Source organism: Semicossyphus pulcher, unplaced genomic scaffold (assembly GCF_022749685.1).
Source record: "Semicossyphus pulcher isolate SPU_LCO1_2020_fin unplaced genomic scaffold, fSemPul1.0.p SCAF_25, whole genome shotgun sequence".
Classification (NCBI taxonomy): domain Eukaryota; kingdom Metazoa; phylum Chordata; class Actinopteri; order Labriformes; family Labridae; genus Semicossyphus; species Semicossyphus pulcher.
Genome location: NW_027211699.1, coordinates 2136495 through 2164025, shown reverse-complemented (window position 1 = coordinate 2164025; position 27531 = coordinate 2136495). Strand labels below are relative to the sequence as shown.

Below are 27531 nucleotides of genomic sequence, written 5' to 3'. Positions count from 1 at the left end.
GTCTAGCCTTTACCATGATCTGGTAAGGGATTACCTGAGAAAAGCAAGATAGTGGAGTTGATCTCCAACATTCAAGGTGAATTATACCACAAAAAAGACAAAAACCACTACCTGCCAAACATCACAACAAAGGAAGCAAAGAAAAAACAGCTTGAACCAAATCACTTCTGGAACATTTAAGGAAACGGCCTGAATCTCAGCCTGGACTGTCAGCTGTTGAGTTGCATTATGGGCAATGTAGGTACTAGGTTTAGCCAACATGTTTGGCATAAAAAGGAAGATATTTCTAGATGTGCTGCAATGACATAATCTCTAAACAGCCCATAGTGAGTCTGACAATGTCAAGGGAAGCATTACTGTGCTACTGCTGTGTATCACTTTAAATATCCACCAGTAATCATCGTTTTTTTGATATTTCTCAATGAGCATTTGAATGGAAAGAATCACTTTTCTATTTTTCAGTAACTGTTTGTAATTTGTTGTGTCATTCAAAGTTTTCCTCAAAGGTTACCTCTGCTGTGAAACCGTGTTTGTTTCAGTCATTGCAGCAGAGGCTGTGCTACTTCAGACATCGCTTTCCTGTTAAGAGCCAAGCTAGATAAAGTACGTCATTGATGATGTCCGTCTTTTTTCATCTCCTGTGCTTCTTTGCAAAATTGTGCTGTTTTTTCTGCTGCCACTTTTACAATCTCCTTTCTTCTTTCCCTCCTTTTGTTGTCAGTGTTTATTAAGATGAAAGGCAGGTTTGATGTGCGGTTTTGAAGTCCGGGCTGACCAAACATCACTTACCTATATAGAATAGATAAATATATAAATAAAGAGATCTGGTGTCAGCCCCTCGCTGTGTTTTTTTCTTCTGTGCAGATCAAAGTGGTGAAGTTCTCCTACATGTGGACCATCAACAAGTTCAGCTTCTGCCTTGAGGAGATGGTGGAGGTCATCAAAAGCTCCAAGTTCTCCTCAGGAGCCAACGACAAACTCAAGTGGTTAGTGAACGCAGGTCATCGTAGCTATCAGATATTAAAAGTCATTTTTTTCCCTTAGAGAAAAGTTTTTCCAAGGATTATCCAATCATTTAACATTTTTTACAAGTGCTTAAACACATTAAAGAGGGGGTATTATGCTGCTTCACATCTTAAGACTTATATAATGTTACAATGTTGGATGTCCAGACTAAACGCGAGTGAAGTTTCAAATCTGTACTGTAGGTAAAAGTATGTTGGAGTAATCCCCAGGCTTCTCAGCTCAGTCTGCAGGCTGCTGTGAACGCCAGGTTTCACACAGTTTTTTCTACACGCTGGACTTTGTGACGTCACAAAGGGCAGCCTCAGCAGGCTTTGGAGAGCTGGCCAATCAGAAGAAAGTGAGCGTGTAGGGGTGGGGTTTCTACAGGACAGAGCTGACTGAGTCCTTTCAGGCAGAGGCTGTATGAGGGCCTGCCATAGACTGTATAAAAAGATGGATGACATGACAGCTCCCTAAAAGTGAAGCCAAACCCCTTCTATCGCCCCCTGCTGACAGTCTGCAGTATAGGTCATAAAGCCCGCCTCCTCATCGTTAACAGATGGGACATGATTCAAACTATAAAATCAAAATACACGCCAAATGAATTTTCTCAAACATGGTTTCTGTCACTATAGTTAGTTCTCATCATGCTGTTTTACGTCCAAGTGTTAATTTTTCTCTTCAAGTTTATTTTTAATTAGTTATTTGATGCAGTAAAAAGGATGATTGACAGCTCTGTTTACAAATACGGCTCCTGCAGCCGATCTGTTCCATATTAACAGAGTAGAGGAGGAACGGCGAGAGGAGACGTAACTAAAACAATCACTACAGTCATTGAAGTTTCATATCTGTGAACGTTACCTCAGACCAACACGAAGAAGCTGTTCTGCTGCCAACGTGCGGAATCTTTGCTGTTTTTTTCGGTAAGTTAAGTGTGTGTTTTGGTTAGCGGAAGTGGCTACGGTGGTGCCACCCCCCTATCTCTACTGCGGCAACTCTGACCCAAATGACGTCACCATCACAAGATGGCAGCCCCTATCACGGGGGCTGTTTTGGCATCAATTCCGTACAATGGGAGCAGATGGAGACGCGTCGTCGATCTATATATACATTCAATCGGGCCTGCACAGAGCACCTGTGCGAGAAAAATTCTGAGTTTTTTTTAACTGTAAATTATACTTAGCTACTCCACAAGGGCTACGGCCCTTGATACATTATGCAAATATCAAGCTTGAAATTTGCATAATACCCCCCTTTAACATCCAGTTACTTGTGCATGTGTAAAATATAGCTTTTATATCCACTCTAATATTGTAAACGGCAAAGAGAAGATTACACCACGATCAATGCCAGGGTAAATAAATGTATATGAAACATAAATTGAAACATTCAAACACTTGAATGAATGTTTGACATCAAAGGAAAGTTTTATCCATACAACTTTCTGTCAGCCCGGGTTCGCTTAGGAAGGAGTTTGGTGAACTCGGGTCGACCCTGAGGGAGACGTAGAACATGCTGGAGGGATGACTCATCCCACCTGCTCCTGAAAAGCCTCAGGATCTGCCCGGAGGAGCTGAACTTTGTGGATGGGGTGAAGAACTTTAGGGGCTACATTTAGTATCCTGATTCAATTGGGAAATAGATTGGGGTAATTATGACCACACTTTAAATCACATAAACAGCTATCTTGTTTTAAATAGGTATACAGTTGGCTGGTTTAAGATACACTTGCAATATTAATGTTGAAAATAAAATGACATGAGATAGTTTTAATGCCTCCAGAGAGGCACATTTGGTATAAAAAAACATGGCTGTACACATTTTGAGGGGGCTGGAAGTCATGACTGTATCCTTGGATAAAATAACACCCAACACTTGGACAAGGGTTCGTGAGTGAGGCACAAATAATGCTTAAATTAGAAACAAATGGAGATGCGCAATTTTACAGAAATTGGTTTTTTCCTCAAATCAGCCTACGCTGTTTTTGGACATTACGCCAATAGTCCACTTCCTCCTCTAAGTGCCTAAACAGGGCTGTCTGGCAGCCTTTTCATCTTATGTGGATGAACAACTGTGACTGTTCATTTATAGCTCTCTGTTTCATAGCTCACTGTCAGCAGCTTTATTATTGTTTCTCAGATGAGATGCTTGTTAGAGAGATGAGATCCAAAGTGCACTGCAGGTCAGCGCCACACCGTCAGGCATTATAACAAGATGGCTCAAATTGTAACACTATTATTGAAGTTAGACTCATGAATTAATGGGAAGCTGTCAAGAATGTAGAGTAGGTTATCTACATAGAAGAGAATAAGTGCTACCAAATTGACAATAGCAGTAATTGTCACTTAAAAAACTCACTCAGCCGTGTTTCTTTTACCTTCACACCAAATGTTTTATATGTGGATTTTTCTTCACAGTGTTCAGCCTGAATAGTTCCAGCACGTAAAGTTTGTTCCTGTGTTTCATGTCCCAAAAGGTTCAGCAAAGTCGCAGCTTCCAAACGCCCATGTGAAGTCAAATTTCATCCTGCCATTGTAATGTTTCATGTTACTGATCTCAAACTACATTAACAGCCTGCGCAACAAACAAACCATATGTTACAAATGCACTGTGCAGAGCTATGATTCGTCTGTGAAATTGCTCTCTGTAAACATAAAAAGACTATGACTCAGCCGTAGCATTGATGTACCGAACACAGCAGATCTTTTGAAAACCCCCTGGGTAAATTATATCCTTCATGCGCCTGATGTATTTCTGTTTAGAAAGAAATTGGATGCATTTTGGCATTCTGACGACAGATCTACAGCAGCTGTAGGATTATCTCCTTTCATTTGAAGTTCAGGGAGGTTAGCGAGAAAACTGCATCCGTCAGAAGGAGATGTTTGTCAGATAATTGATGTTTTGTTGAAGTTTCCGCTACGATACGACTCTGATACATACACGGTTAGATATCGGAGGCGGAGGGGCTTTCTCTCTTTCCTGTGCGTGCTTGACTTTGACTTATTGATATACCGGTATGCGTTCATGCTGCTGTGTTTGTGCTACAGAAAACTCTCGGAGTCTTTGGTCCAACATGTTTCATCTAGGAGGTCTATGAATGTGTGTGAGTTGAAAGCTTTCATTATGGCTTTCAAATAAACAGAGCGTGGTTTTGATTCCAGCTTTGGAAAACAATGCATTTTTTAAGGCTGCTTTTCGACTTTCGGCAGATATATCAGGGACAATGTATAGTGAGCAGGTTGTTATCATTCCTCGGAGGTGGAACCCCGACAGGGTGAGCAGGACTTGTAAGGAAAGGTCGTCTCACCCTGAAGGGGTTCCTCCTTCAGATTATGTGAATAGAGCTGCATCCCTAGCAACGGTTTGTTCTTCATAACAACTGTCTGTTATCGAGAAATAGCAGACCTCGGAATGCCGTAATTAACCAATCAGAATCAAGTATTTAACAGAGCCATGTAATAACATTATCTATACCACTGTCTGGATAAATGTGTGATCCTGATTGGCTTCAGGATGTCCATCACTTCCTGATAATGAATACCTACTGAGAACTTCCAGTAAAAAGGCCTTTTTATGCTTCTGAATAATGCGCTAGCTGAATAGCATCAGCCTCTATCTAAATGAGTAACATGTTTTTGAAAGTTTTGATATACAGTTGGGACATCTTTCATGGTAACTATTGTTGTTGTTAACTATAATGTCCAATTATATTCAACAATTAAGTCAAGCTAATGCAAAGTAATTAACTTTGACTCTTGCTAGAATTACTTTCTTAGCTAAGCCAAATGGTACCATGAGCTGAACAGACTACAAATATCTCATGTCGTATCTAAGATCCATTCTGTTCCCATTTAGCAACACGCATGTGTCCCGTAACATACTGCTTTTTAAGTCGATACCCGTGTTAACAGGTTAGAGCAGCTGTGCTTATTTCTTTTAGTTAGCCACGCGCTTCTTTGCAAAAATAGATGGCATCTGTTTCAGATTTATGTTTCAACCTAATATAAATGGAATTTATATTGAAATAAGATCAAATAATATATGATTGATGGCCATTACCCTCAGTGTAACTGTAAAGAGGGGCTGATTCATCGCAGCAGTGTGAGCTACAGCAACTCAGCGAGGCAGCCGTCACATGCAGCTCAGGCATGCAGTGTGTCCCAGGTGTAATGTCCTTTGAGGTGTCCATCATCAGGGTAAATGGACATGCATTAATTCCTGATATGGGACATCTCAGCGTGCAGTATCACTTACACACTGTATGTTTGATGATTTCATAGCATAAATGACTATTGCAGTGACATAACTGTTATCATAGGTAAGACATTCATACTTACAAATATTATGCCATGTGTTTCTTTCTTTTCTTCCTGCAGGTGCGTGTGAACCCTAAAGGTCTGGATGAGGAGAGCAAAGACTGCCTGTCACTTTACCTGCCCTTAGTCATCTGCCCCAAAAAGTGAGGTGCGCGCCAAGTTAAAGAAGAGACCAAAGCCATGGGTAACTCTAATCAAAAACAGCTGATTTATACTCTGAATCTCACACACAATCCTCATTTTCATTTTTATAAACATTCCTCCTATTTTCCTGACTTGTTGTTGGAAATAAATTGTCCTCAATTGTAAAACTATTCAGGCCCCACCTGCGCAGAAGTCCGTGTTCAGCAGGAGGATATCTCAAAGTTTGAGAGGTTGGAAATTAAAAAGTCCTGTCACACCTGTGTCTTTGGGGCACGGAAATGTTTAAATGCAGGAGGTGAGGAGTGTGTCTAATACTCTGAGTGTGTCTAATAATGTGAGGTATTGATAGCCATATGGGCTCGTGTAATCACTGCTGGTTGGATTCATTTCTGGTAAATATATAATTCAAAGTAGCGTGGGGCAATTTTGATTTTAATTAAAAAAGACCCAACCTTTTTAGAAGTCTTCGTCCGCCTCCCTTCCTCGTTGATGAATTGGAAATGAATGCGCCTCCAAATCCTGCAATTTTTAATTAGGTTATGTTATGGGGAGGAAAAGCAAACTTGTGTGGAATTGAATTAGCGAGGGCCAGATGTGACCGCTTCCTGGTTATCAGGCTTTCTGGCTGCCTCCCTCTCCCTCACGATCCCCTGCAGCGCACTGTACAGGAGGTGCAGGGAGGGGGGGCGTGGGAGGAAGGGAGAGGGGAGAAGTGGTGGGAGGCGGAAGTGTGTTTTGAATCGGAGGCGTGTGCAGTGAAACTGTGTACAACCCCCCGCGGTGCAGGTTGTGTAGAAAGGGAAATCATTTCTCCTGCTGAGGAACATCTCCCCATGTGAACTTGACACCCCCGCCCCCTGTGTGTACTTTCCCTCCCTCATTTCTCCCTCCTCTCTTTCACATTCACAATGTCACTTTCTTTTATTCCTCTTCTGCCCTGTTATGTCGATAGAACCTCCTCTAAACTCTCAGGAAACCTCACTGCAGTTAAAAAGCGTTGGTGGCTGTGTGTTATTACAGAGAGGATCTGCCTGCGGTATGAGTAATAAACATTCCTCGGAGGTGTTTGACTTCCCTGCTTGGCCATTTCGTGCGCATCACTCCCTTAAATGACCCTAGAAGAGCCTGAATGTGGGGAATACCGAGTGAAGTGAAGAGTATCTCATTTTCCTCTCCTCCTCTTTTTCTGTGTCTCGAGGGGCTTTCGGCTATAAACGTCGTGCTCTATGGTGCACACCCCATCCCATTCTTGCCATATGCCCTCCTCCAATCTTCCCACAATCCCCCTGGGGAGACCTGGGCCCTCCACTTTGCTCGCCCTGTCACAGGAGAAAATTACCCAACTGCCAGCATATTTGTGACAGTTTAGTGAACACTCGGTCTAAGAATATGGCAGTAAAGATTGCTCTATCGGTTCTGGATCATTTAGAATCCAATTTAATCCACGCCGGGAGGAAAGAAGACCAAATAAAAACAAAGGGCCTTAATTAAGAAAGCTGGGTGGCTGTTTGTTTGGCAGGTCACCTCTCAGCCTGCTTGTACACTTCATCACTGTGGGGACTATTTTGAATAGAATGCATATTACGTCCTTTAAAGAGGAATAGTTCGTTGGAAGAGTGAGGGGATAAACAGCCGGGAAAGTTTGGAAACTCTCACTCACAAGTCTCTGTCACTTACATTTGGATTCGTGTTGATGTGTTGACAGACGTGTGCACGCTGAGTATTAAAGCATCCCCGCGGTACTTAAAGAAAGATGCATTAATACAGCCGGAGAGTTGAAGGCTGCTCCACTATGGCCAATTCCGCCTGTGAAGCTTGACATCATCTGATGAAAGAGCGCATCTGCATCAGTCAGCCCTTGAGCCCTCCCCACCCGAGAGCATGCGTCTGGATCCTCTGATGGTCCGCGCTTGCTAATGGAGATGGATTCAGGCAGCAGTGGAGACCCACCGGCCCTCCTCCCCGCACCGTACTCTCGGCTTGGCCGCATCATTTCTCTCCCCGGCCTAATGTGCTGGTCTCTCCTCAGAGGCTGTTGGGTGGGTTGTAACTTGTCTCCTGACACCCCCCCCCCCCCCCCCCCTCCACCCTTCATCCCCTCCTCCTCCTTTTGCCAGCGAAAACATCTGCCCCCCTACAGACTCCTGTCTGACAGCTTGGAGGATAGATGGAAAGTTCTCATCCTCTGCCGCAAGCTGTTTTGTATTCAAATAGTCTCCTTGTTAAGTCTCCCCTACAGACAATGGTTTTGTTGTGTTGTAGCCAAAGGCTAAGAGAGCTTATGTGCGTATGAGCCGGCCGGAGAGTCTAGTTACAGCATGTTTCTGGTGTGGGCTGCTTCAATATTTTGTAGCTGGAGATTCAGTAGTTTTTTTAACTTCTGGTTTGAGTTAATTGAAGCTCTTGGTGTGTGCTTGTCAGAGTCCGTTGCCCTCGGTAACTGATGGAGGTGATCAGGCATTCAGTGTGGGAGAGGCGAGCGCGGCTAATAGAGTAGAAGCTATTGGTCAGTCTTTACATAATCAGATGGTATTGACATTGGTAGAAAGAATGTCAATAGCCATGTTTGTGCTGACACCAGCTTAAAGAGCTCAATCTTCAATAGAGATTAGATTTTCCTCCCTGAAAGACTTTGTGTCATGTTTATGTGTGTGTCTGTCTGCTTAATGCCAGCCTGAGTGAATCCGGGCGTCGGGGGGATCAAGTTTTAAATAGGATTTATAAACTGTCCTACCAGTGAGATGAATTTAACCTTGCATAAAGTATATTATTAGTCATTTTGAACAGTGGAGATGGCGCAATGAGAGCATATATGCTGAACTGTAACATCTAAAAATGATATTCTGATGTCATGTGTGCCCTAAAAGAGACATGACAACAATAAGTTGTTAGTTTGATTGGTTATAATGGTGGCTGTACTGTAAAAATAGATAATTCATGTGTTCATTCATTAAGCTCATGACTGTCTGTGAGGCAGAAATGGAAATTCACTTTCAGGGGACTTTCTGATGCGAACTTTAAGTTATTGCCTCAGGTTTTTCCGGTGTATTCTGAAGAAGCCCATCTTATTAGGATGTCTCCTGTCTGTGCAATCTATGCAATTAGTAATGTATGTTTTCCATCAATTATTTTGCTATTGTTAGTCAAAGAGTAATCTCTATTTATAAATTAAAAATGTAGAATCTGTAGGCCGTCAATCTCTGTTTGGTACGGGAATGTTCTGGTTTCTGTTTGTAGTACGCTTGTAGTAAGTAATATTGACCAATCAAGTATCAGCAGGCTGCGGCGTATGCAGTAATGACAACCTGGCTCCCAACAGCGTCATCTGACAAGGATTAGCTTCTTATTAATCTCTCTAAACAGACATCTGCATGCTAACAGCTAACAATTCGTTCTAGAACTAAGATTCAACTTGAGATAAATTCCCTTAACGCTGTGTCACGAGAGCCGTTCAGTGTTCAGATTTCCTGACTTCCTTGAATGCATCAGAAATTATCAATCCGACCTCTGTTCAACAAACGAGCATTTTAAAAGTAGTTCTCCTCTTGAGGACAGACCTGACACAGCTTCATTTGATGTTGAAATTTTGACAAACTTAAGACCCGTTAATTAAAGTCCATCACAAGGAAAACGGTTTCTTTTGCAGGTTCATACCGCTGCAGTAAGCCAGAGTGCAGCCTCTGTGTAACTATTTACAGTGAAACTGAGACTCACAGAAACAGATGAACGGGCGCTCCTCTGTGGGATTTAATGAACTATTTTGCTGACATATCTAGAGGAGAAAAATTCACTTCACTTTTGATCTGAACACACGGTCGCTTCTCAGGATGATAACTGGGCCGTAAACAATGCAGCACACGGAAAAGGAAGTCTTGGCTGGAAGTCCTTATCTCTGACTGCTGGTTAAACTGGACACGCCTAACATGTTCGCTGTTGTCCCCAGAGGCTGTATCGTCGTCAGACGATTTGTTCTGAGATCGGTCAAAGAGTGAAGACAGCTCTCTCTCTCTACTCGGCAGGCAGAGGTGTGTTAAGGCTTTGCTGACCCATTGACTTATACAGAGATGGCATGACATATAAACGTCTGAAAAGCATTTATGCACCATTTCTGTCTCCACTAATCATTTCCACTTTACGTTATGTTCCTGTGTATAGGTTTTTTGAGTTAAATAATAACACAACAGAGTGGCATCATATAAAATCTTCCATGCTTTTTTCATTAGGGACTATAAATGTCACTCAATAAAATACCAACAAAAGATAGAAATGTCACAAAATCGAACAGCCCAATAAATTGATTTGATCATAACTCCCGCCTCTGTCTGTGCAGAAAGCCAATCATGATGAAGACTATTGGGTGACACTTGTGGCGGCCAATCAGATTTCAGGGGGGCCTTTACCACCCCAAGCCACCCTCTGGATATGCCCCTGTCGGCAACGTCTCAGCTGAGCCTTCACACATATTCATATAGAGCATGTGGAGACTGATACAAACAGACAGGCACTTTGCTCTATATTATCCTGGCGTTGTTTTTAAGTGGAGTCTAATGGTTGTAAAATGCTCAGGAAAGGGGATCTATCTTTTTTAGAATTACCAATCAATATAATAAAGTAGTCATGGCATCCACTTTCATCCCCCCTGCTTGTTTCGAGTCTGCTCTGTTAATATCTGTGCTTATTGCCCTTCTACATGAACAGGCTCGGAGACATCTTGAAATTGATGTTGTGAGTCGTGGTTAGTGGATTTTGCCTAAATTGAACATGTGGAAGAGAAGGCCAAAAGAGTGACAGACAGGAAGTGAGATGTCGGCTGGTATTTCTCCCCGTGCCAGCTCGTCTTCTGGCGACCTTCTCGTTCTGTGTGCCAGCCGTGCCCCTGAGCCCTGTGCCTGAATATGGATGCTCTGCTCACTTAAACACGGTGCCATCGCTCCTGCTTTTCCGTCCTTTTTTTGCTGTCTTTTTACTTTCCAGCTCAGACACTAATTTTTCTCACCTTCCTCATCACCTTCAGTCTTTTCCTGGCAGGGCGAGAAACCCTAGAAACGAGCTGTACGCTGTGACGGCGAACATAATCTCCCCCTGTTTATACTTGTTAATCTCTCTTTCCTTTTCCAGTCTTTTTCATCACTCACACTTTTCCCGTCGGATCTCTCACTCGCACCGCCCTCCTCCACCTCTGTCCAGCTCTTTTTAGGTATTCTGGCAGAGCGCTTGCACTCCCGCCACCTCGGCCGGCTCACTGAAAGAGTGAGTGCCAGAGATCTGACCTGTAGTTGATACGCTGCCAGTGCAGGTCTCTGATGCCCCACTAGAGATGGCAGCATGGCATTAGCTGAGCTCAGCACACACGAACACACACATATACCATAATCATGACGTGCACATTCACACGTACACACACACACAGGCTCCTCACTGTCACGAGTGAGCGCTGAAGAAGTCGCACCTCTCCTTCCCTCTCCCTCCCAGTCTGCTGGAGCTTCTTTCAGCGTTCCCTCTCACCTCTCCTCAACTCCTCTCCTCCTGGCTCGCTTCCTCCCCCCAAAGTCTCACTCTCCTGCCAACTTCTCTCCTCACACCCGAGTTTAGCTTTAGATATCGCCACTGGGGAAGTCCTCACTCATCACTGCTCGTCTTGTTTCATACCCAAATAACACAACTTCACAAGGAGACTCTGCGCCGCGGGGACTTTATCTCGCTCTCACATGCTAGGTCTTATCAAACATGTTTAAAGGACATGAAAGAGAAGGTGAAAGTCAGCACAGAGAGAGTTTCTTCAGAGGAATCCAGGTACTTTGTGTTTGCCCAGCATAAAACTGTACAGTGTTCTGTAGCCACAGAAGTTTGACTCTCTTTTCTGACCCATCTTTGGCGTAAAATGCTCAGTCTTTTTTTTTGGAAACCCTGACACGTCCCCTCTTTTACACGGTGGCAGAACAATGAATAAACAAGAGTGCTGTGAAAAAGCAGAATGCATAGATTTGTAATTTTCATGCATTGGCTTACATGCATGCTTATGCGTGGGTGTGTGTTTGCATGGTGATTTCTGTCAGCTTCTTTCTGCACACAGTCTCCAGAGGCAGGGGATTACAGTGGAGGACCCCCTGCATGAGCGGTGGTGGGAATAACTGCATATGCACTGCACTCCCTCCAACAATCCTCCTCTTTGGCTGCCTGCTCCCTCAGATCCAAACAGGGGGATTTGACACGGGATCTTACAGCTGCATTGACACTTCATCTTTGCGCTTCCTGCTGTGATCTGTCAGCAGATCTCCTGTCGGGATCTATGCGCAAGAGCAGCCTGAAGGAAATGCGTTTGAAGCGACAGGGCGAGACACATGTTGTGTGCACGCGCTGCAGGTGTATGAGCCTGAGAGGGGATGACCTCTTGGTATGTGGGGACTGAGTGGCTTAGAGGAGGCTTTTGCTGCTGCCTTTTAAGCTACTATCAAAGGTTCTCTGTACCACTTTCAATACTGGCATTTACACGTGAATTGAATCTCGATTATGGACGGATACAGGCTGTTTGCATCTAAAATGTTCAGAAATTAGAACAGAAACTTCAACGAGGAGTTCCAAAAACATTGCTTGAATTTAAACACTTATTTGGGGATCCAGATGACTAATTAGTAAGAAACGTTTTGGAACTGCTTCATCTGGCATCAACCTGCAATGCCTGATCAAAGCATGTCCACTAAAAGTGCATGTTTTAGCCAATGACCAACCCAGATTGTTCCTTAATATCACGCATTGACTACTGCAACTCCCTACTGGCAGGCCTTCCTGCATGCACACTCAAACGTCTGCAATCTGGTCTGCAACCAACCCAAAACAGCAGATGTCAATCCACTGTTGATATCCCTCCACTGGCTCCCAGTTGCCGCTCGCATCAAAGTCAAAACCCTGTTGCTCACTTACAAAACAGCAACAAAAATGGCTCCTGCCTACCTGAACGCTCTCATCCAGGTCTACACTCCCTCCCGCCCAATGAAAGGCACCTGGTACTCCCATCACAACAGGGCCCTAACTTCCCCTCGATAGTCCCCCGTTGGTGGAACGAGTTACCAAACTCCATTTGGTCCTCAGAGTCCCCAACACCCAGCTCTTTCATGAACACCTCTGCACTTAATTATATTGATGATGTTGATGATCCTTGTGTTGTATTAATCTCTATTTAGGGATGTGGCTTTCCGGGAAGGCAAGTGTTCGGGTTTCCGTTTGAGCTACACTTGTAGTCCAAGTAATATTGACCAATCAAGTATCAGCAGGTTGCTGCCTATGCAGGAAAAACAGTCTGACGACGATTCAGCTTCTTATTAATCTCTATAAACAGACATCTAATAGCTAACAATCTGTTCTAGATCTAAAATTCAACTTAAGATGAATTCCCTTGACGCTTTACCGAAAGCTGTTCAGCGTTCAGATTTCCCGACTTCCTCGAATGCATCAGATCGATCTGACCTCTGTTCAACAAACAAGCATTTTAAAAGTTTCTTCTCCTCTTGAGGACAGACCTGACAAAGCTTGAATTTTTAATTCTTACAAATCTGCGACATGATGTTGAAATTTCGGCAAAGGTAAGACCCGTTAATAACAAGTAAATCACAAGAAAACCATTTCTCTTTCTGTAACAATGCAGCACGCGGAAAAGGAAGTCGTTTATCGCTTACCGCCTGGCACGTTCACCGGTGATCCCAGAGGCTATATCGTCTCAGACTATAGCTGACAGGATCCGAGATTGGTGTTGTATTAACTCTCAGATGTACGTCTCTTTGGACTAAAGCGTCTGTTAAATGAAATTGTAAGATTGTAAAACTTTATGACATTATTAGAGAAAGATTTGCTTCAGAGATAGACATTTTCACTGTCTTAAAACCCCCCAGACTCCTTTGAAAAACAGTAATTCTACCCTGCAGAACCAAAACATCGAGGAGAGCGATGCAACAGCTGTTTCTGGCTTAAAGAAAACATATTATCTTAAACAGACTGTTTAATAACCGTATATATTAAATATAAGACGTGTTCGTTCAGCCAGAAACAGCTGTTGCATTGCTCTCCTCAAAGTTTTATACTTATCCCTCTATATGACCAACAAAGGTAACCAGACCACCAAGTTGAAGATGAATTATGTATGAAATTTTTAATGACTATCATCACCTCTACCATCTGGTTGGATACTGACAAACAATTCACAGTGAGTATGTTCGCCTGTTAAAACAAGCAGGATGATGATTGTCTGTAAAGAAATGAAAGTTACTCAAGTTGCTTTAACAAAAAGGGATCCTTTCTGTTATGTTGTCAGACACTTTGAATAACAATCTGAAACCTTCGGTGGCAATTCTATGAGTTATTGTACCCATAAGTCATTAACACAAACACAATAGACATTGAGCCTGCAGTATCACAGATTGGGTATCTGAGGCTACTTTCGCAGAAAAAATCTCAAGCGGCGCCCAGTTAGTGACGCGTTTTCCATCACCCAGCAGTGGTTGGTCTGCCAGAGAGGGTAGGCGGAGCTAAGCGGCTGCTTTTCCGGTCTCTGCAAGTGTTGCGAGTAAACAGTAATCTACTATGGCTGAACAAACAAAGAAAAGATGGATGACTACAGATACAACTTCAAAAATAAGTGAAAATCCAAAGAAAAAGAAACAAATTGGACGCTCAGATGAAGGCAAACAATCTAAAAAGGAAAGCGACCGTCAGCGAGGAAAATCAAGAGTTACTCCTACAGTTACCGTCACTGTCTGGATATCTGGGAAGTGTGCTCCTGCAATTACCGTTTATCGCCATAGGTGCCACCAAAGAGAACAAAACTGAGATCTTCAAGATTATAACTTTAAGTGGACGTACTTTGTATCGACTCATCTGCCCTGCAGAAATGTGTTGCAGCCATTACGGCCCTTCTCGTGGCTGCTAGCTTAAACAATCCACTGGGTCGGATCCACAACTTTTTCTACCCATTAGCCATTAAAACACAAACATATTAAAAATAGAACCTAGAGTGTCTTAAAAAGTCACACATTTCATGATATCCATAACTGTAGGGTTGCGATAACTTTGACATGTGAAGGTTGAAATCACACCCTGCGAGGAACATCATGCTCTCTTAATATGTGCGTCTCACTCGAGGTGCCTTCTTATTTGATTGATGCATAGATTAACTGTTTGCAGACTGAGGACACGTCGCTTTCATGCTTCAGCACGGCCGAAATATACCTCGGACAACCACTTGTGTTCATCTTGGTGATTGGATCTTTTGTTGTGTCTCTGCTCTTTGTCAACACAATCCAATCATGTGCCTCCTGAGGAGGAGCTTGATGACATCTTCTAAAGAAATTAATTGGATTTCTTTTCTCCTGCATTGTTTGATGCCTTTTAACCCTCAGCAGGACAGGACACATAACAACAGACATCTGCAGCCTTGACTTATTACCTTCATAACGTGGACACACATGTCTATTCTAATAGGGACGGACAAAAAAACGGGTCTGTCACTGCAGCTAAACTCGGCTGAACACATTCAGAAATCCCAGAGCAGTGCCCGGGGAAGCATAATCTTCTCATTAACAAAATGGTGAATGATGTAATTTCTCCAAAGATGGTGTTACATCCCTCCGACGGAGCTCCACTTACGAGCAGGATTTATGTTTCACTGCTTTGCTTTCTTTCTATCGGCAATTAGCTCTAATTTGCTGTGATCTCTGCAGTGGTCCTAGCCCGCAGTCATTATCTTTTGACCTTGTATGTGAGCATTTGTGACTGTTAGGTGACTGTAGATAGCTGTCACCGCCCCCACAGTGTGACTATCGTACGCACAAGAACTCAGCACCTTTCCCGAGTCTTTGTAGTGCAACCGAGTGTTACAGAATCCTTCCTGCCACTGTCAGAGATAATTGGCACTCCATAAACACATGATAATTGGACCGCTTTGATCCCTGCAATTTCTCACTTCTTGGCCAAAGAGGCACAGCAGTTCTGTCTCATGTTTACCACTCGTCTTTATGTGGCAGCGAGACGATGCGCCGAGTGAAAGAGGGAGAGATTCTGCTTTTCTTCTGAAGTGTTAAAAGCTCCCTGCAGGCAATACTTCCTGCTCCCAGCCTCTTTCGCCATTGTTCCTCCGCTGCTTATGGCCATGACTCATAACAAAGTTTCTCTTTCGCACACACGCAGGGCTTAATCATGTTGTGAAAGTCGCCCAATAATCTTGTTTCTCCTTGTTTGTCCGTGTGTCTTTTCTTTAGGTCCAGAGCGCGTCCGGCTTGGTCCAGGGGAAGGACGGGGGCTTCAAGAAGGCCAACTCTCTGCTGCCCGATCACAAATCGCCACTTTTCTGTGAGGTAAGCCTCAGCTGAACTTATTTGTTTAACAGAGCTCACACAGTTCAATTTTAAATCCTTCCCAGGAAATCCACAGAACAGGCTTCTCATTTAAAAATGATAATCCTGATTATATTGCCAGATCAGAAGTATTATTCATCAAATGAGATATTAAACCGTTGCAGACAAACACGGATTTCTATCTTTAGCCTCTGAAACCAAATCTTCATGTTGATTTGTGCTGAATGTTGTGTATATTACTAGAACTTCTTTAATTAAACCAGAATAAATCATTAGAAATGAGGGATGCACAATATTATCGGCCCGTTATCGTTATCTGCAGATAACGGCTTGAAAATGATGTATCGGCATCAACAGGTGTCATTTTACTGCCAATATTTTCCGCAGATAAAACAACGCTTTAATTTTGCCTAAATGCTCGATGATTCCCTAAAATGCTACGACATTAAGTCGGCACGAGTATGCGCGTGCACTGCCTGCACAAAGTTATCAACAATACAAAGAATAAAATGTCACAGAAAGTTAAACAACTTTCACAACTGTTAACTAGCTAACAATTAGCTCACGTTCTTGTCATTTTACCGACTTAACAACATCAAACACGCCGAAAACACACTCAAACAGAGTTTAACATAAACATCAGTGCAAAACAACTTACATACTCATGGACGCACACACGATAAAAAAGCCGATCACTGATGTCTCCGTAGTAGGTGCAGTGAACAAGTCCGGGCATGTCTCCCTCACTGCTGTGTTTCAGGGGGATGCTGCATTCAGGTGCGCTCAGAAACGTGAGTGACCTTTTGTACAAAGCCTCTTCCGTCAAGCGTGTCTGCGGTATGGCCACTACAAAAAGAGTAGGCATTATATCAATTCCACTATAGGGGACACTTGATGTTCTCTGCAATTAGATGTGCCTAAAGTATCGGTATCGATATCGGCAGTCAGCAAAAAGGGTTGGAAAATATCGGCATATCGGATATCGAGAAAAAATCCAATATTGTGCACCCCTATAGAGATATCTAAACATATACAATTTTTGTCCTCCTGCCTCTTTTTATTCACACAACCACTCATCGTATGTCCTTGTTAGTGAATAATGTATGTTTTTATTGGTACTACATCGCCCGTGGGTGTAGATCGCCCTCTCCCTCTCTCTCATCTCTAACATACAAGCTGATTGTCATTCAGCCTGCGTGGCCGCCTGGCTCCGTCTCCTCTGATCCAAAGCCGGCTGCTGCTGCTGCTCCTCATTGAAAAGTCCCTTGTTGTTTTTCAGCTGTAACACAGGGGGCAGCAGAGGTCAACTGTCCTCTCTCTCTCTGCTCCTCCTAATGGAACCCGGGAGCAGAGAAGAGGTTAAACTTTCCGGATATGTTAATGCCTTAGTTGTAATGCATGCACCCATAAATGTTTAAAAAGCGTGGCAGTGGCTGTTTAAAACAATTCTAATTAACCCTGCGGGTATGGAGGAGAGCATGTCTTCAAGTTTTTTTTTGTAGCCGAGCGATGTGCAAGTCTGTTTAAAGTGTTTCCAAACTGGGCTTATTGACAGAGGGATAGGAGGGGCAGTGCTGCTTCTCCAGAGCCATGTGGGATGGGGGGTAGAGTGTGTGTGTGTGTGTGTGTGGGAGCATCTTATGCATATATTGTGTGTGTTTGTGTGCGGGCGTGTCTCGTTGGGATGTAATTTTGAGGATGAGCCCGCTTGTAGGAGCTGCATGAGAGATGGATTCATTCAGTCTCCTGAAGGGAGGGAGGTAGGTGGTGGAGGGGTTGCTGGTTCAAGTCCTCCGTGGCCACTTCCTCCCCCATAAATATCCGTTGCGCCGCTGTAATTAGCCGGCTGTGCTGATGAACAAGCGAGGCGCGGCAAACCTGATTTACAAAGCGCATTTTATACACGAGGAAAAATCAATACGCTTAATATAAAAGTGTGTACAACAGAAGAAGATTAAATGAGAGGAGAAAGTGGATAAATAAAAAAGGCACGGAACATTTTCTGTAATCTTTAAGATTTAAAAGCAGTCCTATGGAAGTGTGTACGTGTGCAGCATTCAAATACAAGCCGTACTTTTTTTTTATCCTCGGGGAAGATGGTGGAGAGCAGCCCTGGACGACCTCAGAGGTCTGCAGAGTTCACGCTCACGGAGCTGATGTATCAACACATAAAGCCGCAGTATATTAAAATACTGTGTGTGTTGTGTGCGGTAAGTAATGCCTCTGCCAGCATCCAGATCTGGTGCTGCTCCCACCAACACGTGGGCAGCACTGTTGGTGGATGTTGGTGAGACAGTGAGGAGCGGCTGTTTGAATCCCTTCCTCCATGTGAAAGCGGAGCCCAGTGTTTACCGCCACAGACCTGGCTCCGCTCGCGTCCAGATGGTCTCGTCCTGCATCTGAGAGAGCCCAGTCGCCCCAGAGCCCGGCTCTCTCTCTCCTCTCTCATCCTTCCTCTTTTTTCCCCCTCCATCTTATCTCTCATTCAAACCCAATCTCCTCCTCCTCTTTTTTTTTCCCTTTTCCTTTCATCTCTCGCTGCCTCCCACACTGAGCATCACACTTCTTCCCCCCCTCTTCCATCCGTCTTTGCCCTCCTTCGCCTCCTGTCTTTCTTACTCTTTTATTCTGTGTAATAGAGTGTCAAAGAGGAGTAAAGGCTATGAGGGGGAGCCAGATCACTGTGGGAGGAGGAGGGGAGGAGGCTGGCTCAACCTCTCCTCCTGACCCTTGGTCCCTGTGCTCGGTGTGTCTTTCGCCTCCGGAGACATTAGTAATTCAAATTTAGCGCAGGGGATCTGGCTGTACGTCATGTCGGAGTGAGCTCGAACAACACCAGCTACTGCTCTCTTTCTTTCTGTCTCCATCTCTCTTTCTCACAGACAGCTGCAGGTATTTAATGAGGAGATAGCTCCTATTAAAGGTGCTGTCAAAAGAGAAGGGAAAGGAGACAGAGAGAGGAGAGATCGAAGGAAAGGAAAGTGGGCACACTGGGTGGCATCGATTAATAAATAAGCGAAAGGTGGAAGTAGTTTTTTCCTCATTCCTCCTCTAATGAGACGCAGAGGCAAAGGAGGTTAAGTCCCCTCTCTGTTTCCCCGTCAGCACCACATGTAACCTCCTGCTCTGAGGTCAGAGCGTTGCTTTCTACCTGCTCAGGCTTTAGAGGAACACTAGAAACGCACACGTGGCGACCTGTGGCTTTGTGCCACCGTGATTTGCCTGCAGGCAGAGCCGAGCCGACTGACACGGCGAGGAAGGGTTACCGCTCCGAAAGTCTCTTTTGACTGACTGAAGGGAAAAGGAAAAAAAAGGGGGGGGGGGGGTCTGTTTTGGAAGGGAGAAGTTTATGGTGAGATGTGTCTGTCAGTCATGGTAAATTGGCTGCTGGGAAGTGGAGGAACACACCGGTCCACCTTTAGTCAGCCAGGAGGAGAGTCGGAGGGAGGCGTTCGGAGGCTGTCTGTTCCTCCACAGTCTGCAGCAGCAACATGCAGGAAGAACCCTGGTATTATCTGTGTGCAGCATGCAGATACAACAACATACTGCAGCCATTATATCTCTGCTGCAGTCGTTGATAGGCTGCACTTTATCGTTGTCATGTAGCACTGATGTCCCCATCAGTCTACGCATTTCAACTTAAGATCCTTAATGAAGCAGAGTCCCTCTCCTGTTTTGGACATCCATTTCCTCCTTCTGTGGACCACGACCGCCTCCCTGAGCATCAGCAGCTCCTCTTCAGAATCCCATCACTGTCAGATCCAAGAGCTGCTTTGTCCTTTTATTAAAAATCACATTGATTTTATTGACTTTCCATTCCAGTTGCAAACACTTGTGAAATTGAGAAGTGCTGCATGCCCGGCTGCCGTCTGATTTACACATAAATTAAGTGAGAGGGAGATGAAGCGAGTTTTCACTTCAGGTTCAGTAAACATCACTGTGATGTGCAGCAAAGGGAAAGAACAGAGAGAGCCAGATGTGTGGTGGCTGCTGCGCCTGTTTTTCAGGTGCAGATGTGACGTGTTCTGATATCTTGTGTGTGATTTGTGGGAGTGTCTGCGAGGTGCAACTCCCTTCTCATCAGGAGGATTGTGCGGGAACATGATCTGAGGGAAACGTTCTTCTTCTATGAAACAGATGATTAAATGGGATTTACACGAGCCAGAAACTGTGATGGTAAAGAACCAAACTTTTATATTAATAGAAACAAATATTAAAAAAATAAACCGTGCAATTTGGCCCGGACCCAAAAGTGGACCTTCACTGGTTGCAGTACCCTGTGTACCTCTTTGATTTGTCTGATAGTTCATCTCCTCTTGCTTTACATGATAGAAGATCATTTCTACGGAAACCCTAAGAGGACATGCATCCTGACATTTTATTTACTCCGTTTTTCTGTAATTACCACTCAAGATCTCGACTTCATCCCGAGATAACAGTATCATTTTGTAAATGATGATATGTGCTTTTATATAGCATACACAAGCATTCTTACACTGTTGGCAGAGGCTGCTACCTTAAGTTGTCAATCAGTCATCACATTCATACCCGTTGTCTATGCCACTGGGAGCAATTTGGGGTTCAGTGTCAGTGTTCAGAAAACAGGTTGTTCAAAAGGAGAAAAAGGATCATGTAATCCGATAAGATCAGGTAATCCAATCATGGCTCCTATCCGGATAAAACCTCCAGTTTTGGTCGTTCAGAACTTTTGAGTGGGATTGGGATAACTTCAATCCAAAAATCAGGATTACCCTGATCCAGGCAGAGGGGAGGATTCAGGCTGGATTAGAGGGGGAAATATAATAACACTTTTAAATAGGACAAACAAAACAACATTTTTACAATGATGTTGATACTTTAGATATTTTTTAAATATTTTGCTCTTGAATTGCTGAACTGCTACAGTGACATAGCAGATGACATGACCCCATAAAATAGTCAAATAAAAGCAACCTGTCAAGCTCTTTCATTTTTGTGTGAGTTTGGCGCCCCCTGTGGATGAAGTATGTCGTAAGAAGTCCCATTTCGAGCGCTGGTAATCCGGATTTAGAAGTCTGAGGGGGCTCTCACATTAGGGACCCGGGCCTGGATCCTAGTACACTTGACCCCAGAGTCCTGAGTGTGAGCACTGTGTATCGTACACGAGCACAGTTCGTTGATCCGTGCCCGGGTCCACTTGAAAAGGTGCTCTCGACTACGGTTCATGTGTACTCGGGTATGGTACGCATCAGATATGATGTTGTCCTGTCTCCTCCGAAATCCACGTATGACCTCCAAGACCAGGGCTGATATCGTGGGAATGTAGGTGAGAGGGTCCCTCTTGAGATTTTCTCTAAAATATGAATAAACAATGTTTCGTAGTTGATGATACTCCTCTTCTTCACCTTGTTTTTGAGGTGCATTATCGCCACCTTCTGCTTCGGAGTCCTACTGCAAGTGTGCTCGAGTACAGAACGAAATTATTAATGTGAAAGCTGACCGACAGGGGAGCGAAGAGGGGGGGCAATCGTACTTAATGTGCCCTGCATCTGGATAAGGTAGATCCTATCGGGGATAAAAGTAAGATGGATTACCTGGATAAGAAAAAAATGAATTTCCAAATCTGGATAACTCTTACCCAGATTAAACCTTTTGAACAGCTGGGCCCTGGGGACACAAGCTCTGATCATCTGATGGAAACAAGATAAATAAGTCGAGTTCTCAAGAAAACAACCAGAAATTACTCATTATCACGGGAAAAGGAGTTAATAAAATGTGTGGATGCATGTCCCCTTCGGGCTTCCGTAAATTTGAAACACATGCTTAACATTATAACATTGTTAAATTATTTTAATGCGTAACAGTTTGACTCAAAGTTTTCTCAGGTGAAGTTGACAAGTAACTATTTTGTAATGAAGATCACTCCATGTTTTCAGATCTCATTTATCTCACAGACGTCTCACCTGTGAGCTCATGAGCTCTCCTGAGCTCACAGAGGTCGGCCTGGAAGTTCAGACGCAGTTCAGGAGCTGACTTCATAACGAGCTGCTGTCCTAGTGAATCAGACGCTGACAAAAACGCTGAGAGTTCAAGGAAATCAGCAGTGTGACAGGAAGCTGCAGCGAGACGCTCGTTTGTGTTGTTTATCAGGAGGACGAGGGAGTCATTAGTAACACAGATCTTTACCACACAACTGAAATCCACTCTGTTAGTTCCTATGACCCACACATCAGTCACGTTGGGCCCTGTCACTTTTTATGTGATTGGTGGGTTTAGCGAGGTGCCTCATTCATGTCTACACAGCCAGTTCAAACCTAATCAAAATAATAACACAAATATCTACAAAATGAAAAATAGATTTTGATAAGAGATAAAGTTGACACAGGGAGGATGACTCTCCTTTCCTGTTCACGTCACCAGCTTTTCCCGCCCTTACCCTTGTGTCACCAAATGCAGCTCCTGTCGCCAAGCAACAGGTAGCTAGCGGGCTAACTAGCTAACTAACATAACATATTTTAAAGATAATTTGAAGTTTCAACGCCCCTTTTGTTTAGCTATGCGATTGAGTTGAATCTTTAACATGTAAAATTGGTTCCTCGGCCGCGTCAGAGTCGGCGATCTTGTTTGAATTGGCGTGCTATGAATCCCGGGACACGGTGTGCACGAAGGATCGGGTGCGTCCTTTGTTTTTTGTTGTTTTATTATTGTCATATCCCAGATATTACATTAACAAACAAAAACAACAAACAAGGAAATACTAACAGGGCAGGGAACACAGAACGCAGGCCATTTAACATTATATACTACAAATGATGTTATTGTGGTATCGTGTGTTCATTTCTTGTGTGTGTGTGTGTGCATGTGTGCCTGTGTTCAGTGGCTTTCAGCCAGGTCGGGGAGGGCGAGAGGATCAGTGATAATTAGTAGTGGGATTGATACTGATTATGCTAGTAATTATTGTTAGTTGAAATAATAATGGTGATGTCAGTAAAGATCAATCAATATCAGTGATGTTTCTCGTACATATCTAGTCATAATGGAAGAAAAAGGAAAAGGGCGCATTTGTCGGCCGCATCTGAAGGAGCCTTCAAAATGAGACAGCCTTCGACGTGCCGCTGTGACGCATTCGGCCTTCAGATACATCCTTCAAGGGATCCCCTGAATTGGCACACAGCTGGGGACATGGGATTAGAACTTGAAAAATGTGTAGATATAAACTACATATACTGGAAGTATTATTCAACCAGACTCTACATGTACGTTTCTGGAAAGTAAAGCATCTCCCTTTTCACAGTGGTAACAGGTGAGGCAGTACGCGAGCTGTGCCTGTGCATATCGAGTTGTTATTAATGAACTGTATGCTAATCCTGCAGGTTTACGCTCCTCTGTGTGACGCACAAAAGGCCGATGAGTGAGTGTGAGCATAAGCGCCTGCTTGTTTTCCTCTTCATTGCTTCATCTTTTGCACATAGGCCGAGTTTGATCCAACGCATCTCAGCCAGTCAGAGGTCTTTCCTTTAAGGCTCCTCCACCTCGTCCCTCTTGCGGTGAGGTGGCTCCGGGAGAACAAATGAGCGGGGTGCTGATGTTCAGCTGTTTCCTCCTCTTCCTCATGGTGTTAGCGCGGCTCGCCTCTCTTGTCGGTGGGGTAAGCACTTTGCCGGGTGACAGCACCCATCCTTCACCGGGCCCTGCCATATGCCGTGCCGCTGTCAGAGGAGACGACTGCAGATGCTCCAGCTGCTCCCTCCCTGCACGCTGAGCAGCACACACACTCACACACATAAGCAGCTCTGGGAGCAGGATAAAGAGGCAGAGGTGGGAAGAGACGCAGGGAGAAGGATGCACATAGAGATTTGAGTTTGTGGATTTAGATTGTTTTAAAAAGCGGAGGAGATGTAAATACAGAAGCTGATTTAAGGCAAGAAACAGGAAGAGAATGAGCAAACAGAGTGCAAGCTTGTTTCTACTCTTGCACTGGGATTTTCACTGTGATGCCTTATCCTGTTGGCATCCATTTTTGAGCCACAAACACATCCCGTAATTGACGTCGCCTTTGCAACAATGTGCACCAACATCACATCACCAGGTCTTTTATATCCCATCAAAAGCCCTTTGTTTCTCCCGGAGTAAAGGCTGCAGATATTGAACAAACAGGCGAGTTTTGCCTCCTTATTTGTTTATTTCCTGCGTCCAAACATTTCCTTCAGCACTTAAGATCCAACCGGAGTGTCTCAGAGCTTTCCCTTTAGTGTCTGTGATCCTCCAGCAGAGAAAACAAAACGACTTAAAAGAGGCCCAAATGGCTGGCGCTCACTGACGGCGTGCAGAGGCTCGTAGCAGTGGTTATAATGAGTGTGTGTTTGTGTTTGGATGGAAACTATATGTCTGAAAAGCCTTTGTGTGGTGTGTGCATGTGTAAGAAAAAAGGATGACCAGACAGCACACTTAACTGTGAATGTGTGCAGGCCACAATAATATGTCTCTCTGTGTGGATACCACTGAAATATCTTCCTACCCCAACTAGTCAAATACTGCAGCTTGGTCCATGGCCCAGTGCTTTAAAATATATCAAGCTAGGTATGCCTCTGTTGTGTGTCTGGATGCTGTTCTCTGAATTGTTTTGTTCTGGCATTGAAGCCAGGTGATTCACTTTGAAAAGAAACAAAGGTCTGGGGTGGGTCAAGTAAACACTGTTGTTCTGATACCTGCCTATAGCTGCCTAAAATAAGAACCACTGATCCAATACCAGAACCAACTACCCCGTAAATAAACTGGTGTCAGCTAAATTATCATGTGATGAGAATAAACAGCAACTGTGTGGTGCTAGCAGAGAGCTAAATGTTAGCCAATGCTAGCAAAATCAGCACTCAGAGTTATTCCACCAATGGTATGTATGATTTTATCACATTAGTATTGGAGGGGTTCTCCGTATCACTATGCACTGATCAGCCATTACATAACGACCAATTACAGGGGAAGTGAATAACACTGATTATGAAGATTAGAAGTGAATTGCTTCAAGAACTTCAACTAAGTCCAGTTGCCTTTTGGATTACGCTTTGAATGACCATGACCTGGATGACTGAGAACCTTCACAGACAACATTCATTATCTCTCTATATTGCAATGGCGCCTTTGCAATGTGTCATAATGGACAAGCGTAAAGATATGAGCGACTTTGACATCAAAGGGCCAATTGTTATGTCGAGAAGACTGGGTCACAGCATCTCTAAAACTACAGCTCTTGTGGGGTGTTCCCGCTCTGCAGTGGTAAGGAAGGAAGGAAATCCTGCGAACACGGGGCAAGCCTCATTAATGCGCGTGGGTTGCAAAGGCTGGCCCGTGTGGTCCGATCCAACAGAAGAGCTGCTGTTGCACGGAGCAATGGAAGACGGCGGCCTGGTCTGATGAACCACGTTCTCTTTTATATCATGTGGATGGCCGGTGCGTGTGCGTCGCTTACCTGGGGAAGACATGGCACCAGGATGTACTGTGGGAAGAAGGCAAGCTGGCGGAGGCGGCATGATGCTTTGGGCAATGGAACCTTGGGTCCTGCCATTCATGTGGATGTTAGACAAAAGGGGGACCTACACAATTTTGGGCAGGTGGCCATAATGTTATGGCTGATCAGAGGATGTGTATGTATGTGTATGAAAAAATGGTATCAGAAAATCTCTAAAGCAAACACAGGATTGGGGTTTGATTTCTATATAAAACAAATAGACAATATTGACTTCTCTTTATGTTACCTAATAGACATATTCAGATGATTCATATTCAGAATGCACATTTTAATGCTTACAATGAAGTTTTTCTGAAACTATTTTGGTGCCTTATCCAAACGAACCTGCTCCTCTTTCACAGTATTAACCACACGTTCGATATTGTCGCATGTCCGAAACTCACACTTTACTTTCCCTCATTATTTTGAAAGTCTAACCAGGTCCTGCGTTTTCATTATTGCCAGAGTGATCGCAGAACGCTGCAAGAAAAGTGACGCAAGAAGGGTTACTAGTGTAGGGACACTGACCAGGCTGCCTATTGGAAGAGGTAGAAGAACATTTGGCCTGTCTGACAAACAATTACAGGAAAGAATCGTGAATGTCTTGTTTTTATGTCCAAGCTGAAACTGCTGCTGGAAATTCTTTAGATTTCAGTCCTGGTGGATTGGAGAGCTCTGCTTCTGCTTTAGAATACAAAAGATGAGCAACTGGTGTTTCTTTTCACAGTGAAGCCAAAAACAGACCTTGTTTTAAATAGGAAGTCAATCAACACTCAGCGATCTGATTCCAGGTTTACAAAGCGTGACTTGGAGGTGTGCAGCCTGTCGCCTGCAGCTCCTCTACTTGTTACATCGTCAGTCTTTGTTTTGATACGAGTGTTTTGCGCGTTTTTTTTATGTTCTCTGATGTGTGTCTCTTTTCTCTGCGTGTTCCAGCTCGGGGGTTGTCTCGTCTCAGGCAAACTGCCCAGTTTTCCTCCTGTTTTCTGAAAACCAAACAGAATTATGAAACGCATTGCTTATGGTGCTCATGAGAAAGCGACTTTTACAGCGACTGTAAAGGCTCCCATTACGTCTGCACGGGTTGAATAAGGTTGTTGAAATATAATCTACTTGGATGAAATGAATCTCCTGTAATTAAAGGTTCAGCTTTTGTCTTCTGAGCAGAGCGGGAGCTGTGTTTATTTTTGACTTTTGTTTAATAGCGTTGGGATTTGGGGCTGTGTTTGTTTAATGGTGTCGGGAACAAATGAGATTCTGCTATTATTCTCCGCTTTAATCAGTTCAGTCACCTGTTGCAGCTGCCAGAGGGCGGCAAACTCTGACTCCTGCATCACACTAACTCAAATATCCCGTCATCGCTCCGAGTGTGTGTGATTTCTGTCGGCAGTAACATCTGAAAGTGGGTGGAGAGGGCGAATAAGGAAGGAAGAGAGCTGCAGAGTGTCTCTCTGTTTACTCCGGCTGCAGACGGGAGCACCAGTCATGCATTATAAAAAGCTGCTGATGAGTTTTGTGCTCGGGGGTTCAGACGACAAGTTCAAAGATCACAGATCTATTAAGCCAGTGTAGATGAAAAATGTTTGTGTGGTTTAAATGAAAATACTGGAGCTACTTTATATACATCTAATTTCTCTGCTAATGCGGACCCACCTCGCCACGTCTTCTTTTAATGTGCGAACAATTACATTTCCATTAGGTATGTGAACAACAGATGATGAAGCTGCAATACACAGCTGCACAACCTCTGCTGTTCCCTGAGTGTAATCAACCTTTAATACATATGTAATGAACTTTTCCAATGGATGTTTTCAAGCAGAAAATCTGATATGTTTGATGTGAAACACAGTGCAGACAGTGTCTGGGCTGCAAGGCTGCCATTTGCAACCACTTCTTATTTAACTCTTAAACGTGTTTTTTGAGCTGTAATCTAAATTATATCGCAATACTGTGATGAAACGCATCAATGCTGGTGTTAATACTGACAATTCTTACCATAATAATCGGCATTTCATGGGTTGGAAATGGCTCAAACACGCCATCTACTGTTTTAAATCAGCCCTGAACCTCACCAGCCGATGGTGACGTAGAGGCGACCGTTTGGGACAAAGCTACGTCACGGTGAGCGGTGAAGTTCTCTTCAGGTGGACTCCACCTCAAAAGAGCTCACTTCAGGTTGGGAAAGAGGTACTGCCCCGAGCGAAGGAGTTCAAGTATCTTGGGGTCTTGTTCACGAGTG

General features: G+C 43.9%; 1 protein-coding gene across 1 annotated transcript in view; it reads left to right on the top strand.

Moving 5' to 3' along the window:
• spop (speckle type BTB/POZ protein) overlaps nt 1-27531 on the top strand; it is a 55190-nt gene that overhangs the window by 1622 nt on the left and 26037 nt on the right. The window contains exons 2-4 of the mRNA XM_069675729.1: nt 865-1000; nt 11735-11859; nt 15713-15808. Of these exons, the coding sequence (XP_069531830.1) occupies nt 865-1000; nt 11735-11859; nt 15713-15808 (357 nt within the window). The remainder of the gene's footprint in view (nt 1-864; nt 1001-11734; nt 11860-15712; nt 15809-27531) is intronic.